The sequence below is a fragment of the Cherax quadricarinatus genome, chromosome 95, assembly GCF_038502225.1.
Source record: "Cherax quadricarinatus isolate ZL_2023a chromosome 95, ASM3850222v1, whole genome shotgun sequence".
Taxonomy (NCBI): Eukaryota; Metazoa; Arthropoda; class Malacostraca; order Decapoda; family Parastacidae; genus Cherax; species Cherax quadricarinatus.
The window spans coordinates 4,384,192-4,400,439 of NC_091386.1; the positions used below are offsets into that span (position 1 = coordinate 4,384,192).

At 44.7% G+C, this 16,248-nt stretch overlaps 1 protein-coding gene across 1 annotated transcript in view; it reads left to right on the top strand.

The window, feature by feature from the left end:
• The first annotated feature begins 107 nt into the window (after positions 1–107).
• LOC128703873 (uncharacterized) overlaps positions 108–16,248 on the top strand; it is a 108,363-nt gene continuing 92,222 nt past the window's right edge. The window contains exon 1 of the mRNA XM_070104900.1: positions 108–791. Within this exon, the coding sequence (XP_069961001.1) occupies positions 778–791 (14 nt within the window). The 5' untranslated portion in view covers positions 108–777. The remainder of the gene's footprint in view (positions 792–16,248) is intronic.

Genomic DNA, 16,248 nt, shown 5'->3' on the forward strand with positions numbered 1-16,248 from the left:
AGTGTAGACAACTTGTGGGACATCCTCATCCCCTATATTGGTCATTTTTAATCCTTCTGTAGTCTTAATAGGTAAATGAATTTACACGTGCAATAATAACACTTAGAAACCAGTGATATTTTAATACGCAGTTTAACCACTATGAACTGGAGGTGCCCATCCCTTCCTTGGGGCCAACCTGATTCACTTCAGAAATTTTATGACCCAATAACTATCATTTTCTATGAATATGATGTAATAATAACCACTTAGAAATTGAATTAGAAGATTTTTGACGACATTCTCAATGAACATGAGTGTGTGTGTTTCTTAAGAATGTGATCGATAGCATAAAAGTGCTTGAAATTGTTTTTGTAATCTGGCCATTTACCACTAAGACGGGTGCTTGGAATTATAGCAGTTAAATTGCTTATTAATTTACACGTGTAAAAGAATTGTAGAATCTGCACTGTATATTTCTTCCACATGTACAGCTGTTCATTGCTCCCAGTGTTGGTGTGAACCTCGGGTCCCCAAATACTTCATTGCTGTGGTAAAGCAGGAAGGTAGATGAATGGTTCGGAGAACCGACAGGATGAACAATTACACTTGTGCAACACTTTCCCCACAAGGACACCCAAGTGTTGCACAGGTTGTCTAATTCAAAGGAAGAACACATAGGCAGAGTTTGTCATGTTGATCACCGGGTCAAGCATGCAGTCAGGATAAGACGCTAACCTGATTGAACGTGTTTATGTGCATGTTTGTGTAGCTCTTCTCGTGTACAACAAAAGCAGCATGAAGACACTAAGGTGAGTGTGATGGCCATTTTTAATACAAGTACAGGAAGGCCCCACATATACACCACCTTTTTTGTTCCATGTTTTTGTAGGGTTCAAATTGAGCTGTTGTTCATTGTGTTCCACCTGCTGGTGATAGTCACCAGTGGGTGGAACAATGGCTCAGTTAAAAGCCAACCAATATATAGAACACTGAAGTAAGTGCTGCATATATGGGGCCCTCCTGTACTTCATCTCAACTACATTGATAATAAAATAAACTTTAGAAAGATTTATGGATGTTTAATTGAAATTTAGTAAAGTTGATGTGTTATTTAAACCAAGTGCTAAACCCACAAGGGTTATACACAGCTGAGCTGATCTGTTACTTTATTTTTGTTGTAGATGAATGGTTCAAAGAACCGACATGTTGTTAAATTAGACACATATGCAACTCTTGGGTATCTTTATTGACGAAACGTTTCGCCACACAGTGGCTTCATCAGTCCATACAAAGGATAAAGTTTGTGGCTTGCCATGAAGGAATGCTAGGGTAATCAGTTGACACTTAGCATTCTTGATACAACTGAAACACATTAGTAGACGTATTTATATTAATCTATGAAATGAAAACCTCTTCAAGGGGGGCTCCTTGGCATGGTGAAGAGGCTCTTGGTCTGAGGAATTAGACCTGTCGGTCTCCTTCCTCAGACTGAACCTAATTACCCCCCAATCCCCCCTTTCCTATCCCATCCTCCCCTTTTTCCTTTCCTCCTCCTCCTCCCCACCCCTCCCTTTTGCCCTTCCTCTTTTTGGCCTTTGGGATTTTTCCCACAGGCACACTAGCTCATAGGTAGGGGGAAGGGTACTGGGGTCCATCCCATTCCGTTGAGGTTCTTGGCAGTGGCGTAGTTTGCCATGGGATCTGGATCACCTGGGGATGTCCCGATCCCTCTCCGGTATCCCGGAGGGTGGCTTTGGGTGTCTTTCGGGCGACGGGTGTATCTCTGGAAGCTACGTTTTGGATTCCGGGGGTGGTGGCCGAAGGAGGTATGCTTTGTGGCAGATATCCGGCCGCCCTCTCTTTTGTCCACCGAGGTAGCTCGGCAGATGTGAGGTTGCTATCCTGGATTGCTGGTTTACTGGCATGATGGGTAGGGTATGGCACGGGTTCCATGCTGCATCTGCGCTACTTGTGGTGCTGAGATCCTCTTGGGCGTGGAGGGAGATTTCTGGCCCTTTCATTCCTCCTAGGAACTATCCCTCCCCGGTCCCCCCTTTTTTTATCTTTTTTTATTTTTATTTTCTTCTTTTTCTTTTTTTTTTCTTAAAAACAAAAAGAAAGAAGTAACCTAACCATGGAGTCCCAAATCCATGACCCCGCTACCCCCAGACCCTTTATTGTTACCGCACCCTGTTCTGACCTCGCCTCGTCTTTTGGCCACTCTTTGGACACTCCTAAGGCCCCTGTACCTCTTGCTGGTGCTGTTTCCTCACCCACTTCAGGTACCGGGGCTTCCACTGACTCCTTCGATTTGTCTGACCTCCGCTCTCCTTTGGCTATGCTTCCGGCCTCTCCCTCTAAGGTGTGATGATTTTCGAATCGCCAGCCCATCTCACTTCGAACCGACTCTGGTCCCACTTCGAAACTCCAACGACAATCTCCTGACGATGTTACTTCGTTACCTTCCCATTCTACTCGGAAAAGACCGACACGTCATGCACTCCCTCTCCACACTCAGTTTCGGACCACACAATGGACTAAATTCTGTACTTTACGACCGACTTCTTCTACTGCCTATCTTTCTGACCATAGTATTGGCAAAGCGCTCCTACGCCACGTTGGTAGAGATATTTCCTTTCATGCTCTTAAGAGTGGTACGCACATCATCACAGTCCAGAATTCTACCCAAGCTCATGATCTTTCTCTTCTACTATTCCTATCACTATCGAAAAACATCATTCCCTCAATTCTTGTAGTGGTACTGTTATTCTGCCCCATACCATAGTCCAACAGAATTTCCAGACATGTGGCAATGACATTCTTGAACAGCTGGAACTCCAAGATCTCCCAATTCTCAAGGTAGACACTTATGTTCTTCCCGCCCGCGGGCGAAGACGATACCCTTGCAATGTGGCTCGTTTAACTTTTGACAGCCGTGAACTCCCATCCTCTGTTTATGTAGCAGGACATCGGTTACAAGTTTGGAAGGTGATCCCTACACCGCAACAGTGTAGGAATTGCTGGCGATTTGGCCACCCAGCAAAATATTGCAGATCTATAGCCGAATGCCCAGTCTGTGGTACCGATGACCATTCTAATACATCTTGCAGTTAACCTCCCTCTTGCCTTAATTGTCATGAGGCTCTCCCTTCGTATTCTCGCCGTTGCCAGGTCTACTTAAATGAGCAGGAAATTCGTTGCCTCAGAGAGGCAGAAGGTCTCCCTTATGCTATGGCAGTTTCTCATCTCCGCCTCCAAGGGAGACTACCCCGTGTTTCTTATTCTCGTGTTTCAAAACGTCCCCCCACTTCTGGGGTCCCATCTTCTGCAGCCTCCTCTGCGGTTGCAAGTCCCATAGTCACTCCTGTATCTAATTCTTTTGCTGTCCTGGGCTCAGACATCCCTACTTCAACACCTCAGTCCGTCCTCACTTCTTCGTGTTCTCCCTCACAAACTCCGGTATCGACAAGACCTCGTACGACACCTCCTCCCAATCGTCTCTCTACCTCTCAGAGGTCCAACAAATCTCCTTTAACCCCTCCTTCCCTTCATCCACCTCCACATTTTACCTTCCCGGTCTCTGTACCTAGGTCTTCCCCTTTCACTGGCTTCGTTACAAGTGTGGAGGTTCATCCTCCTCATACTGTGCCTTCCTCCCCTGTCCTCTCCTAAGTTTCTTCCTCTTCTGCCACCTCCCGGGTTTCTGCCTCTTCTGTCCCCTCCCACACTTCTCCAGTTTCCTCCACCCTTTTGCCCCCCCCCCACCTTGGTACAGTCCATTAGAGCTCCGATCTTTACTCAAACTCCTCTTCCTTCCATCTCCAATATTGTCTCCCATACGACGTCTCTGAACTCCGAAACGCTTGAAGCAATCTCTGAATATATTGCAGAGACCAAACCATCAATGGACATTGATCCACCCTTTGTTCCTTCTCTTTCCTCTTCTCCATCTGCGCAACTCCTTTCTTCACAATGCACTGTTCCTTCGCTACTTGAACGTTTTCCTTTGCCACCGCATGTGGACTTTTCTAACCCTTCTAGTCCGTAGGTACCCTTACCTGCAGATTTCAGGTATCTTTATCGTTGCCAATCATTGCTTATTTACAGTGGAATATTCGCGGCCTCAGGGGTAATCGGGGTGAGCTTCAGATGTTGCTCTCCCAGTTTTCCCCTGTTGGTGTTTACTTACAGGAACCAAAATTACACTCTGCTGTTATCTATCCTATCTCAGGCTATAATTTATTGTATTCTTCAGATCCTTTTCCTGATGGGACCTTTAATGAAAGTGTCCTTATTCTACGCACTGATATTCTGTACCATCAGCTTTTTGTTTGTACTTCGCTGCATTACACAGCAGCCCGTATCTCTCTCCTTCTCTGGCATTATCTATCCTGGATATTGCCTTTCTTGTATCGTCATTACTGCCACCACTTCTGTTACTTGGCGATTTTAATGCCCATCGTTTCCTCTGGGGGGTCTCACTGTGATTCCCATGGCATTCAGTTAGAGGCTTTTCTTGCCACCTACCCCCTCCATGTTTTAAATACAGGTACTCGCACCCATTTTGATCCTCGGACTCGCACACTCTCTTGCATCAATCTCTGTCTGCTCTTCCTCCTCCGCATTAGACTTCACCTGGTCTGTTCTCCCGGATTTACATGACAGCGATCATTTCCCAATCATTCTTACTTTCCCTTCATATTCACCACCTCTTCGTAACCCACACTGGCAATTTGATCAGGCAAATTGGAACTATTTTGCTGCAATAGCTACCCACCTTCACACCCGTTGGCAACAACGTTGGTCTACTCTACTCGGTAACAAACTTCATTGTGTTAAACCGAGTATAGGTTACTGGCCGTCTTCTTGTCACCAGTGCCGAGGTTGGGAGACTACTCTCTCCCGTCTCCGCATTGGCCATACTCATCTTACTCATGGATATCTCATGGAGAGGTGCCCTGCTCCTCTCTGTGAGAATTGTCAGGTTCCATTATCAGTCAGCCACATTCTGTTGGACTGCCCACTTTATCAACAAGCACGCAGAATTTACCTCCAACGTCGTCTTTGCTCCGCTGCTCTCTTTACCTTCCCTTCTCGCTGATGGACCCACCTTTCATCCAGACTCTCACTGACTTTTTGACAACTGACTGACTTCACAAACTCTGATGATACCTTCAGCCCTTTCTACCTCAATCTCTTGCTACCCTCTACCCTGCACTATCCCCTGCCCCGCTGTTTTCTGTAACCTACTGATCGCCCCTCCCCCCTTCTGCTGCCCAATACCCTCGCTTCCTTTCCTACTCTGCAGCGCTGTATAGCCCTTGTGGCTTAGCGCTTCTTTTTGATTATAATAATAATGAAACGAAAATCACTTAACGGAAGTTTGTTGATGAAAGGACCTGGATTTGACTGTTTCTTTCTTGTATCAAACCTGATTGCCCCACCATTGGCCAGGTGCTATATGACCCTCGAAATTGAAATAACACAACTGTGAACAGACCACAGTATGGGTGGGGCTCAAACTGAGGCTTGTGCAGTGGTCTCGAGTCTTACAACTTGCTATGAGGTCAAGCCCCACCTGTATCATGGTTTGCTATAACAAAATAACAAAAATAAACCATTAGAAGAAAGAGATCACTATCCTGCCATTAAAATTTCCAATGGAAATATAGCTGAAACAATGTTTTGGTCAGTGTGCAACCCAAGGAAGATATCCTGTAAACCCAGCCGTTGCTACATCGCTGATCTCAGAAAGGGATACCTGTACATTAAACTCGGATATTAAAAGACATATACAGTGGACCCTGGTTTATGATATTATTTCATTCCAGAAGTATGTTCAGGTGCCATTACTGAACGAATTTGTTCCCATAAGGAATATTGTGAATTAGATTAGTCCATTTCAGACCCCCAAACATACATGTACAAACGCACTTACATAAATACACTTACATAATTGGTCACATTGGGAGCTGATCGTAAAGCGGGGGTCCACTGTATAAGAAAGGGATCCCTGTACGTTAAACTTGAGTACAGTGGACCCCCGGTTTACGATCAGCTCCCAGTGCGACCAATTATGTAAGTTTATTTATGGAAGTGTGTTTGTACATGTATGTTTGGGGGTCTGAAATGGACTAATCTAATTCCCAATATTCCTTATGGGAACAAATTCGGTCAGTACTGGCACCTGAACATACTTCTGGAATGAAATAATATCGTAAACCGGGGGTCCACTGTATAAAGACACATGCAACGGTTATAATTTATTTCAGCGTGATAAAGTATTTACACATGGGTGAAATGTTAGCTGTACATGCAAGGAGACTGTAGTTATGCACAGCATTTTGGGCAGGTATAAGCCTCTTAGGTCTACAATGGCAATAAGCTTAATGACCCTTGTAGGTTTAGCATTTTTTTTATTATACAATGGCAATAACTAATTAATTCCTTATAGTATATCAGGACATTAAAGGTATATAAACAAATTTAGTAGTTGTAAAGAGAAACAAGCAGACTATTAAGGTTGGATTTTGGTTACAGGTAATGAGAATAAAAATGTACAGTTTTTCATATATTTGTTGGATATCTTTATCATTGACTGAAATATTTTACCTACACTGAAGGCTTCTTCAGTCGTATCCGGAGGAAGTAGACGTGGCACTGAAGTAAAAATGATACAATCAGTCCGTCCAACCTTGGAGGAAAGGTTTTGAGGTGGTCAGTCCCTCGTCCTGGAACAGCATTCAACTTCATAGTCTTGAACAATTATTCCAGATTATGGAACTTAACACTTCATGTAAGAATAATGCAAGCATGCGTGAGCGTGTTCGATAGGAGTGAATGGAGACGAATGGTATTTGGGACCTGACGATCTGTTTGGAGTGTGAGCAGGGTAATATTTAGTGAAGGGATTCAGGGAAACCGGTTATTTTATATAACCGGACTTGAGTCCTGGAAAATGGAAGTACAATGCCTGCACTCTAAAGGAGGGGTTTGAGATATTGGCAGTTTGGAGGGATATACAGTGGACCCCTGCGTAACGATTACCTCCGAATGCGACCAGTTATGTAAGTGTATTTATGTAAGTGCGTTTGTACGTGTATGTTTGGGGGTCTGAAATGGACTAATCTACTTCACAATATTTCTTATGGGAACAAATTCGGTCAGTACTGGCACCTGAACATACTTCTGGAGTGAAAAAATATCGTTAACCGGGGGTCCACTGTATTGTGTATTTTTATACGTATATACTAAATGCTGTAAAGAGTTTTTATGAGGATAGTGAGGCTCAGGTTAGGGTGTGTAGAAGAGAGGGAGACTACTTCCCGGTAAAAGTAAGTCAGACAGGGATGTGTAATGTCACCATGGTTATTTAATATATTTATAGATGGGGTTGTAAAAGAAGTAAATGCTAGGGTGTTCGGGAGAGGGGTGGGATTAAATTATGGGGAATCAAATACAAAATGGGAATTGACAGTTACTTTTTGCTGATGATACTGTGCTTATGGAAGATTCTAAAGAAAAATTGCAAAGGTTAGTGGATGAGTTTGAGAATGTGTGTAAAGGTAGAAAGTTGAAAGTGAACATAGAAAAGAGTAAGGTGATGAGGGTATCAAATGATTTAGATAAAGAAAAATTGGATATCAAATTGGGGAGGAGGAGTATGGAAGAAGTGAATGTTTTCAGATATTTGGGAGTTGACGTGTCGGCGGATGGATTTATGAAGGATGAGGTTAATCATAGAATTAATGAAGGAAAAAAGGTGAGTAGTGATTGAGGTATATGTGGAGTCAAAAAACATTATCTATGGTGGCAAAGAAGGGAATGTATGAAAGTATAGTAGTACCAACACTCTTATATGGGTGTGAAGCTTGGGTTGTGAATGCAGCAGTGAGGAGGCGGTTGGAGGCAGTGGAGATGTCCTGTCTAAGGGTGTAAATATTATGTGTGGTGTAAATATTATGCAGAAAATTCGGAGTGTGGAAATTAGGAGAAGGTGTGGAGTTAATAAAAGTATTAGTCAGAGGGCTGAAGAGGGTTTGTTGAGGTGGTTTGGTCATTTAGAGAGAATGGATCAAAGTAGAATGACATGGAGAGCATTTAAATCTGTAGAAGGAAGGAAGGCGGGGTAGAGGTCGTCCTCGAAAAGGTTGGAAGGAAGGAGTAAGGGAGGTTTTGTGGACGAGGGGCTTGGACTTCCAGTAGGCGTGTATGAGCGTGTTCGATAGGAGTGAATGGAGACGAATGGTATTTGGGACCTGACGATCTGTTGGAGTGTGAGCAGGGTAATATTTAGTGAAGGGATTCAGGGAAACCAGTTATTTTTATATAGCCGGACTTGAGTCCTGGAAATGGGAAGTACAATGCCTGCACTCTAAAGGAGGGGTTTTGGGATATTAGCAGTTTGGAGGGATATGTTGTGTATCTCTATACGTATATGCTTCTAAACTGTTGTGTTCTGAGCACCTCTGCAAAAACAGTGATTGTGTGATTGAGGTGAAAGTGTTGAATGATGATGAAAGTATTTTATTTTTGGGGATTTTCTTTCTTTTTGGGTCACCCTGCCTCGGTGGGAGACTGCCGACTTGTTGGGGAAAAAAAAAAAAAAAAAAAAAAAAACTTCTGAACTATTGTATTCTGGGCACCTCTGCAAAAACAGTGTTTGTGTGAGTGAGGTGAAAGTGTTGAATGATGAAAGTATTTTATTTTTGGGGATTTTCTTTAATCTTTGAGTCACTCTGCCTCGGTGGGATACGGCCGACTTGTTGAAAAAAAAAAAAATCATGTAAGAATTGTATAAGCCAAATTCTTGGGAATGCACCGTAAGAGCGGTTACTAGTGGTTTTTGTCTAGGCTCTAAGGAATTGGAACTGTACTCCCCCTTTCCTGTGATTGAATCAGTGTCCCCCCTATTCCCCAAGGAGCTATATGACGTGTGTGTTCAGCGCTCCGTGATTACAATAATACGGAAATATAAACTCAAAAGCAGTATGTGATCCTTTATTGACAATGTTTCGCTCACACAGTGGGCTTTATCAAGTCACAAACACATCTGTTTGTGTTTATTGCCATTGTGTCGGTATTTTATACCATTTATTTCCATTACAATAATTCGGCCTGGACTAGCGACCTGATGTGGGGGAAAGGTGTATACAATGGACCCTCGAATTTCATCGTCCCTTTTCTGAATGTAAAACTATAATTATTCTCTATTAACCCTTTGACTGTCGCAACCCCCAATCCTGAGGTGTCTCCTGGTGTCGCAAAATTTAAAAAAAAAAAAATTATTTTTTCTTTTGAAATGATAGAGAATCTTTTCCCGATTGTAATGATACCAAAAAAAAACGAAATTTGATGGAAAACTGATGGAATTATGCTCTCGCGAAGTTATTGACCTCGGCGCTGTTTACAAATCGGCGATTTCGCGCACTTTGAGCCCTATTTTCGGCTAATTCCATTGTTCCAGTCGCCCAAACTCATAGCTATTTCTTTAGAACTCCATTTTTTCTATAGATTGAGTACAAGAAACTGCCCATTTACCGATTTCTACTACCTAATAATGTGGTCAGAAATTTGCAATTTGGCCAATTTCACGAAAACTAAAAAATTTGACAATTTCAAAATAAGGTCCAGAATGAACAATGCAGACATTCCTGGCTCTAAAATAACATTTTCTTTGTTCATCAGTTATGTCTCCAGGCTCCTCTGATATTACTCTTGCTTTCTATTTTTAATTTTTATTCAAACAAAAAATAGAAGACTTACTATTATGCAGACTACTGCAATACTGTAATAATTGTATAAATAACATCAACCCATTCATGACTGCATATTAGAATGGCTAGTTGGACATTTATTGGACAATGACATCATTTGTTTACTTTTGAACATTGGCAAAAATCAAACGTTTCCCCTACTTTGAGCTCCATTTCTAGGTTCTTTTTATAGTAAAATCAATCAAAATTACCTCTATTTCTATAATATGTTTTCCATTCTATCAAATGAGACCAAGAAAACGAGAATACAACCATAAATACTATACGAAAATAGACCACAAATTCGGCATTTTAATTAAAAAAAACGGTCGGAGTTTTTTTTTTTCTCATTATGCACTGTGTGCTCCAGGATTTTTTTATATGGTGCACACTGACCCATTCCCTCACATGTGGGCCTACCAGCTTTCTCCTGCTTGATTTGAAGCCGCTAGAATTTGAGTATGTATATGTCAAACACAGTACCTCGTAAGATGTATATATATAGCCGCGACAGTCAAAGGGTTAAGTGTATTTTTTGTTAATATATTTGGGTGTCTGGAATGGATTAATTGGATTTACATACATTGTTAATATTTCCCATAAGAAATATTGTAAATCCAATTAATCCACTCCAGACACCCAAAAGTATTAAAAAATACATTATATAGTGGACCCCTGCGTAACGATCACCTCCGAATGCGACCAATTATGTAAGTGTATTTATGTAAGTGCGTTTGTACGTGTATGTTTGGGGGTCTGAAATGGACTAATCTACTTCACAATATTTCTTATGGGAACAAATTCGGTCAGTACTGGCACCTGAACATACTTCTGGAGTGAAAAAATATCGTTAACCGGGGGTCCACTGTATAAAGAATAAAAATCTGTAGGACGATGAAATTCGACGGTCCACTGTACTTCCTCTATCACAGTCAAACCCCTGGAGGCAACTTCCTGGCTGCTGATAGTCAACAGTGCCAGTCAAGGAGCGCTCCTTAATAACGCACCAGAGTCGAGATAATGTACGAAGGGTACTTTGTGCTGCGTTACTCTGGTTCACAGTATCTGAAACTACTAATATTACCCATTCTCACTTGTATCTAATTTTAAAATTATGTAAAGAACTGAAGAAGTTAATGTAATTGTCACAAACACTTTATTCTTTGTCAGACTTGTTATTGACGTATTGTATTGTATTTTTTTTTTTTTTTTTTTTTTTGCCTGACCTATATTATACCCTAATGAAAATGAAAGATTATATACTGGGTTAGACTGTAACCACCCAGGGAGGTACTATTGTCCTGTAGTAGGTTGGTAGACTGTAACCACCCAGGGAGGTACTACTGTCCTGTAGTAGGTTGGTAGACTGTAACCACCCAGGGAGGTACTACTGTCCTGTAGTAGGTTGGTAGACTGTAACCACCCAGGGAGGTACTACTGTCCTGTAGTAGGTTGGTAGACTGTAACCACCCAGGGAGGTACTACTGTCCTGTAGTAGGTTGGTAGACTGTAACCACCCAGGGAGGTACTACTGTCCTGTAGTAGGTTGGTAGACTGTAACCACCCCGGGAGGTACTACTGTCCTGTAGTAGGTTGGTAGACTGTAACCACACAGGGAGGTACTACTGTCCTGTAGTAGGTTGGTAGACTGTAACCACCCCGGGAGGTACTACTGTCCTGTAGTAGGTTGGTAGACTGTAACCACCCAGGGAGGTACTACTGTCCTGTAGTAGGTTGGTAGACTGTAACCACCCAGGGAGGTACTACTGTCCTGTAGTAGGTTGGTAGACTGTAACCACCCCGGGAGGTACTACTGTCCTGTAGTAGGTTGGTAGACTGTAACCACACAGGGAGGTACTACTGTCCTGTAGTAGGTTGGTAGACAGTAACCACCCAGGGAGGTACTACTGTCCTGTAGTAGGTTGGTAGACTGTAACCACCCAGGGAGGTACTACTGTCCTGTAGTAGGTTGGTAGACTGTAACCACCCCGGGAGGTACTACTGTCCTGTAGTAGGTTGGTAGACTGTAACCACACAGGGAGGTACTACTGTCCTGTAGTAGGTTGGTAGACAGTAACCACCCAGGGAGGTACTACTGTCCTGTAGTAGGTTGGTAGACTGTAACCACCCAGGGAGGTACTACTGTCCTGTAGTAGGTTGGTAGACTGTAACCACCCCGGGAGGTACTACTGTCGTGTAGTAGGTTGGTAGACTGTAACTACCCAGGGAGGTACTACTGTCCTGTAGTAGGTTGGTAGACTGTAACCACCCAGGGAGGTACTACTGTCCTGTAGTAGGTTGGTAGACTGTAACCACCCAGGGAGGTACTACTGTCCTGTAGTAGGTTGGTAGACAGTAACCACCCAGGGAGGTACTACTGTCCTGTAGTAGGTTGGTAGACTGTAACCACCCAGGGAGGTACTAATGTCCTGTAGTAGGTTGGTAGACTGTAACCACCCAGGGAGGTACTACTGTCCTGTAGTAGGTTGGTAGACTGTAACCACCCAGGGAGGTACTACTGTCCTGTAGTAGGTTGGTAGACTGTAACCACCCAGGGAGGTACTAATGTCCTGTAGTAGGTTGGTAGACTGTAACCACCCAGGGAGGTACTACTGTCCTGTAGTAGGTTGGTAGACAGTAACCACCCAGGGAGGTACTACTGTCCTGTAGTAGGTTGGTAGACTGTAACCACCCAGGGAGGTACTACTGTCCTGTAGTAGGTTGGTAGACTGTAACCACCCAGGGAGGTACTACTGTCCTGTAGTAGGTTGGTAGACTGTAACCACCCAGGGAGGTACTACTGTCCTGTAGTAGGTTGGTAGACAGTAACCACCCAGGGAGGTACTACTGTCCTGTAGTAGGTTGGTAGACTGTAACCACCCAGGGAGGTACTACTGTCCTGTAGTAGGTTGGTAGACTGTAACCACCCAGGGAGGTACTACTGTCCTGTAGTAGGTTGGTAGACTGTAACCACCCAGGGAGGTACTACTGTCCTGTAGTAGGTTGGTAGACTGTAACCACCCAGGGAGGTACTACTGTCCTGTAGTAGGTTGGTAGACTGTAACCACCCAGGGAGGTACTACTGTCCTGTAGTAGGTTGGTAGACAGTAACCACCCAGGGAGGTACTACTGTCCTGTAGTAGGTTGGTAGACTGTAACCACCCAGGGAGGTACTACTGTCGTGTAGTAGGTTGGTAGACTGTAACCACACAGGGAGGTACTACTGTCCTGTAGTAGGTTGGTAGACAGTAACCACCCAGGGAGGTACTACTGTCCTGTAGTAGGTTGGTAGACTGTAACCACCCAGGGAGGTACTACTGTCCTGTAGTAGGTTGGTAGACTGTAACCACCCAGGGAGGTACTACTGTCCTGTAGTAGGTTGGTAGACAGTAACCACCCAGGGAGGTACTACTGTCCTGTAGTAGGTTGGTAGACTGTAACCACCCAGGGAGGTACTACTGTCGTGTAGTAGGTTGGTAGACTGTAACCACCCAGGGAGGTAATACTGTCCTGTAGTAGGTTGGTAGACAGTAACCACCCAGGGAGGTACTACTGTCCTGTAGTAGGTTGGTAGACTGTAACCACCCAGGGAGGTACTACTATCGTGTAGTAGGTTGGTAGACTGTAACCACCCAGGGAGGTACTACTGTCCTGTAGTAGGTTGGTAGACAGTAACCACCCAGGGAGGTACTACTGTCCTGTAGTAGGTTGGTAGACTGTAACCACCCAGGGAGGTACTACTGTCCTGTAGTAGGTTGGTAGACTGTAACTACCCAGGGAGGTACTACTGTCCTGTAGTAGGTTGGTAGACTGTAACCACCCAGGGAGGTACTAATGTCCTGTATTACGTTGGTAGACAGTAACCACCCAGGGAGGTACTACTGTCCTGTAGTAGGTTGGTAGACAGTAACCACCCAGGGAGGTACTACTGTCCTGTAGTAGGTTGGTAGACTGTAACCACCCAGGGAGGTACTACTGTCCTGTAGTAGGTTGGTAGACAGTAACCACACAGGGAGGTACTACTGTCCTGTAGTAGGTTGGTAGACAGTAACCACCCAGGGAGGTACTACTGTCCTGTAGTAGGTTGGTAGACAGTAACCACCCAGGGAGGTACTACTGTCCTGTAGTAGGTTGGTAGACAGTAACCACCCAGGGAGGTACTACTGTCCTGTAGTAGGTTGGTAGACAGTAACCACCCAGGGAGGTACTACTGTCCTGTAGTAGGTTGGTAGACTGTAACCACCCAGGGAGGTACTACTGTCCTGTAGTAGGTTGGTAGACTGTAACCACCCAGGGAGGTACTACTGTCCTGTAGTAGGTTGGTAGACTGTAACCACCCAGGGAGGTACTACTGTCCTGTAGTAGGTTGGTAGACAGTAACTACCCAGGGAGGTACTACTGTCCTGTAGTAGGTTGGTAGACTGTAACCACCCAGGGAGGTACTACTGTCCTGTAGTAGGTTGGTAGACTGTAACCACCCAGGGAGGTACTACTGTCCTGTAGTAGGTTGGTAGACTGTAACCACCCAGGGAGGTACTACTGTCCTGTAGTAGGTTGGTAGACTGTAACCACCCAGGGAGGTACTACTGTCCTGTAGTAGGTTGGTAGACTGTAACCACCCAGGGAGGTACTACTGTCCTGTAGTAGGTTGGTAGACTGTAACCACCCAGGGAGGTACTACTGTCCTGTAGTAGGTTGGTAGACTGTAACCACCCAGGGAGGTACTACTGTCCTGTAGTAGGTTGGTAGACTGTAACCACCCAGGGAGGTACTACTGTCCTGTAGTAGGTTGGTAGACTGTAACCACATAGGGAGGTACTACTGTCCTGTAGTAGGTTGGTAGACTGTAACCACCCAGGGAGGTACTACTGTCCTGTAGTAGGTTGGTAGACAGTAACCACCCAGGGAGGTACTACTGTCCTGTAGTAGGTTGGTAGACTGTAACCACCCAGGGAGGTACTACTGTCCTGTAGTAGGTTGGTAGACTGTAACCACCTAGGGAGGTACTACTGTCCTGTAGTAGGTTGGTAGACTGTAACCACCCAGGGAGGTACTACTGTCCTGTAGTAGGTTGGTAGACTGTAACCACCCAGGGAGGTACTACTGTCCTGTAGTAGGTTGGTAGACTGTAACCACCCAGGGAGGTACTACTGTCCTGTAGTAGGTTGGTAGACTGTAACCACCCAGGGAGGTACTACTGTCCTGTAGTAGGTTGGTAGACTGTAACCACCCAGGGAGGTACTACTGTCCTGTAGTAGGTTGGTAGACAGTAACCACCCAGGGAGGTACTACTGTCCTGTAGTAGGTTGGTAGACAGTAACCACCCAGGGAGGTACTACTGTCCTGTAGTAGGTTGGTAGACTGTAACCACCCAGGGAGGTACTATCCTGTAGTAGGTTGGTAGACAGTAACCAACCAGGGAGGTACTACTGTCCTGTAGTAGGTTGGTAGAATATAACTACCCAGGGAGGTACTACTGTCCTGTAGTAGGTTGGTAGACTGTAACCACCCAGGGAGGTACTACTGTCCTGTAGTAGGTTGGTAGACTGTAACCACCCAGGGAGGTACTACTGTCCTGTAGTAGGTTGGTAGACAGTAACCACCCAGGGAGGTACTACTGTCCTGTAGTAGGTTGGTAGACTGTAACCACCCAGGGAGGTACTATCCTGTAGTAGGTTGGTAGACTGTAACCAACCAGGGAGGTACTACTGTCCTGTAGTAGGTTGGTAGAATATAACTACCCAGGGAGGTACTACTGTCCTGTAGTAGGTTGGTAGACTGTAACCACCCAGGGAGGTACTACTGTCCTGTAGTAGGTTGGTAGACTGTAACCACCCAGGGAGGTACTACTGTCCTGTAGTAGGTTGGTAGACAGTAACCACCCAGGGAGGTACTACTGTCCTGTAGTAGGTTGGCAGACTGTAACCACCCAGGGAGGTACTACTATCCTGTAGTAGGTTGGTAGACTGTAACTACCCAGGGAGGTACTACTGTCCTGTAGTAGGTTGGTAGAATATAACTACCCAGGGAGGTACTACTGTCCTGTAGTAGGTTGGTAGACTGTACCCAGGGAGGTACTACTGTCCTGTAGTAGGTTGGTAGACTGTAACTACCTAGGGAGGTACTATTGTCCTGTAGTAGGTTGGTAGACAGTAACCACCCCGGGAGGTACTACTGTCCTGTAGTAGGTTGGTAGACAGTAACCACCCAGGGAGGTACTACTGTCCTGTAGTAGGTTGGTAGACTGTAACCACCCAGGGAGGTACTACTGTCCTGTAGTAGGTTGGTAGACTGTAACTACCCAGGGAGGTAGTACTGTCCTGTAGTAGGTTGGTAGACAGTAACCACCCAGGGAGGTACTACTGTCCTGTAGTAGGTTGGTAGACAGTAACCAACCAGGGAGGTACTACTGTCCTGTAGTAGGTTGGTAGACTGTAACCACCCAGGGAGGTACTACTGTCCTGTAGTAGGTTGGTAGACTGTAACCACCCAGGGAGGTACTACTGTCCTG